The sequence below is a fragment of the Diaphorina citri genome, unplaced genomic scaffold (genome assembly GCF_000475195.1).
Source record: "Diaphorina citri unplaced genomic scaffold, Diaci psyllid genome assembly version 1.1 scaffold931, whole genome shotgun sequence".
NCBI lineage: Eukaryota > Metazoa > Arthropoda > Insecta > Hemiptera > Psyllidae > Diaphorina > Diaphorina citri.
This window is the reverse complement of record NW_007378362.1, coordinates 35,674-39,398: the sequence shown is the minus strand read 5'-3', so window position 1 is coordinate 39,398 and position 3,725 is coordinate 35,674. Positions and strand designations below refer to the sequence as shown.

Sequence of the window (3,725 nt, the reverse complement as noted above, 5' to 3'; positions counted from 1 at the left end):
TACTGGCCTCATAAAAACACCAATGTGTTCCACTATGTCAGTGGTGTTTACTTCAGGCCAGCAGCTGGATTGCCCACCATCCTCGTTTAATTCAGCCATTAAAGATTTGAGCCCGTATCACAAAAAGAGAATTCTCTTCCACAGATTTTCCTTTTGTGACACGATCCTTGGGAACTTCTTGTTTGAAAACTTCCAGTTTTCCTTTTGCTAATGGTAGGGAATAGGGAAATGAAACATTTGCCAGGCATGTTCCCTTTTCCCTACCGTAACAATCATTCCAAAAGGAAAATACGCTTCCCAATTCTTTACTTGAAGGGGGAGGGGACTTCACAAGACGACCTTGTTAGTTGTTGGGGGTTTAGGAAATAATTTTGACTAGCTAAAGTGGCGTGGATGTGGCCCCTAACATGCATTTAGTCTCCAAATTTTAATTTCGAAACATGAAAATGTTGAAAATAATAATAATACCATGACGTTAAACCTAATGTGTTCCAGTAACATTCCAGTCCAATTGAACAAAATTCACTTCTGTACAACTACAAATCCGATTGATTCGTGCCAACCGGACTAGACTTAGGTGGATTTCACATCTAGACTGCAACTTGTAGAATACGGCAGTTTTCATGTTGAGGGCTACAAAGTCCTATGGGCCTGTTCACACTTCAACTTAAAGTTCAAGTGTGAGCAAGCCCATAAGACTATGTAGCCATCAACATGAAAACTGCCGTATACTACAAGTTGCAGTCTAGATGTGAAATTCGCCTTAGTGTTACTGAATGTCAGTGGTGTTTACTTCAGGCCAGCAGCTGGATTGCCCACCATCCTCGTGTACTTCAGCCATTAAAGATTTGAGCCCGTATCACAAAAAGATAATTCTCTTCCACAGATTTTCCTTTTGTAACACGATCCTTGGGAACTTTCTTGTTTGAAAACTTCCAGTTTTCCTTTTGCTAATTGTAGGGAATAGGGAAATGAAACATTTGCCAGGCATGTTCCCTTTTCCCCACCGTAACAATCATTCCAAAAGGAAAATATGCTTCCCAATTCTTTACTTGAAGGGGGAAGGGACTTCACAAGACGGCCTTGTTAGTTGTAGGGGTTTAGGAAATAATTTTGACTAGCTAAAGTGGCGTGGATGTGGCCCCTAACATGCATTTGGTCTCCAAATTTTAAATTCGAAACATGAAAATTTTGAAAATAATAATAATAATGCCGTTTAGTTTTAGCAACCCATAATGAAATTTGGGCAGTTTGTCACTAATCAATGAATTTTATTGATTCACTCTGCAAGTGTTACCTAGAACGTCAGATTTTGCGTGTTTTGTCCAAACAGCTTATTGTTATTAAACAGTTAATTGGTCTCATAGAATTTGGTGCTTTCAAAGATTTTTTTGATGATTAAAGAGAAAAATGAGTCTCATAAATTTGGTGTTTTTCTGATGATTATAAAAAGAACATTTTGGTGTTTTTGAAAGAAATAATTTTCAACGTCAAATGTCAGGGAATAAGTATTGAAAAAGGAAGGCACTGATTTTGTCAGTCTCGTATTTTTGAAATATATTGAGGGCAAGGTATGTAATTGAACTTCTTTTACTATACAACACTAGGACTACCTAGATGTTTCGATAAATTAATAAATGCACAGACAAAATTGCTTAAAATTAGATAGAAAAAATCCACGGAAAAATTCTTGCAATTCACGAAAATACAATTACAAAAACCAACAGTACTTACTTTATTTAGACTACCACCGGAAGACTGAAGAGTCCCAAGCCAGCAGTTTTTAGTCCGTCCTTCCTTTATTATTATATAAAAAATTGCTCATTCCTAAAGAAAATTTAGCTTGAAAAATTTGCTACAGATTTTTTTTTAGCCAAATTTCACGGAACAAACAGCTTACGTTTTCTCCCGAGCTATCTGGGAAATGCTGCTATAGGAAGGGCAAGTATTTGGTAAGTTTGAACAGGGCGGAAAGCAGATTAGGTTTCAAAGTGTTTGTAGATAGATGTAACGTATGCCATCACTTGATTCCAGTCAGGTCTCTCTTGCGTTATCATGTCATTGGTGTTCTGAAAGAGGAACAGATACCAAAAATATAATGGAGCAGTTGCAGTTGGGTAAAAATTATGAATAAAAGGTCGATTCCTACGTAAAAAGTTGTGAAAAATCCAAATCTGATATAAGATGCCCGCCTGGTACACAGGAGGGCGTGGGTTGGGTCCTAGACAAGGCATGGAAATTTATTTGAGAATTTGACCACATAATAATGTAGTTCTAAGGGGTAGGTGGTAGAGAACGCCTCCGGCGTTAACCTCGCGTAGTGGTTACCTTCCACCCTGGAGTCTATTATTACAATGACCGCTCACACACTCAAGGTGGGTTTCACCAACCTTTTTTTTAACCCCCAACAGCCTGTTAGCACTGTTAAGCCTATGCAAATCAAATGGTTAACAGCCTGTTAGCACTGTTAAGCCTATGCAAATCAAATGGTTAACAGGCTGTTAGGGGTTAAAAAAAAAAGGTTGGTGAAACCCACCTTGAGTGTGTGAGCGGTCATTGTAATAATAGACTCCAGGGTGGAAGGTAACCACTACGCGAGGTTTCTAAGGATTTCTAAGGACTGAAAAACTATTGGCGAAATCCGCCCTCAATGTCTTACCAGTGTGGTAGAAATGCCAACAGACTCCGCGGCGGAGAAGGCAATGGTGAAGTTCCTCCGCTTCTCATTGGGCGTCAGACTGTCGTACGGTACTTTATCCGGTAGGTACGAGTGTAGAATCGCACACAGCGCGAGGCCGTCGTTCCAGGAAGACGAGAAGTTGGTGATGTCGATGTTGTGGTAGCCGAGGGTCTTGGTTTGACACCACTTGAGGAGGGCGTTGCGTCGGGAGCCCCCGTTCTGAAAGAAAGATTTTTTGATGATTAAAGAGAAAAATTAGTCTCATAAATTTGGTGTTTTAAAAGAAAGAATATTTTGGTGTTTTAAATTAAAGAATTTTCTTGTGATTATAAAAAGAACATTTTGGTGTTTTTAAAAGAAAGAATTTTCAACGTCAAACGTCAGGGAATAAGTATTGAAAAAAGAAGGCACTGATTTTGTCAGTCTCGTATTTTTGAAATATATTGAGGGCAAGGTATGTCATTGAACTTCTTTTACTATACAATACTAGGACTACCTAGATGTTTCGATAAATTAATAAATGCACAGACAAAATTGCTTCAAATCAGATAGAAAAAATCCACGGAAAAATTCTTGCAATTCACGAAAATACAATTACAAAAACCAACAGTACTTACTTTATTTAGACTACCACCGGAGGACTGAAGAGTCCCAAGCCAGCAGTTTTGATATAAAAAATTGCTCATTCCTAAAGAAAATTTAGCTTGAAAAATTTGCTACAGATTTTTTTAGCTAAATTTCACCGAACAAACAGCTTACGTTTTCTCCCGAGCTATCTGGGAAATGCTGCTATAGGAAGGGCAAGTATTTGGTAAGTTTGAACAGGGTGGAGAGCAGATTAGGTTTCAAAGTGTTTGTAGATAGATGTAACGTATGCCATCACTTGATTCCAGTCAGGTCTCTCTTGCGTTATCATGTCATTGGTGTTCTGAAAGAGGAACAGATACCAAAAATATAATTATATAAGATGCTCGCCTGGTACACAGGAGGGCGTGGGTTCGGTCCCAGACAAGGCATGGAAATTTATTTGAGAATTTGACCACAT

At 38.5% G+C, this 3,725-nt stretch overlaps 1 protein-coding gene across 1 annotated transcript in view; it reads right to left on the bottom strand.

Moving 5' to 3' along the window:
* Positions 1-784: 784 nt before the first annotated feature.
* The window catches only part of LOC103513153 (cytospin-A-like), a 26,503-nt gene continuing 23,562 nt past the window's right edge, over positions 785-3,725 (bottom strand). The window contains exons 11-12 of the mRNA XM_026826431.1: positions 2,660-2,833; positions 785-2,069 (exon numbers count right to left, since the gene is read on the bottom strand). Of these exons, the coding sequence (XP_026682232.1) occupies positions 1,980-2,069; positions 2,660-2,833 (264 nt within the window). The 3' untranslated portion in view covers positions 785-1,979. The remainder of the gene's footprint in view (positions 2,070-2,659; positions 2,834-3,725) is intronic.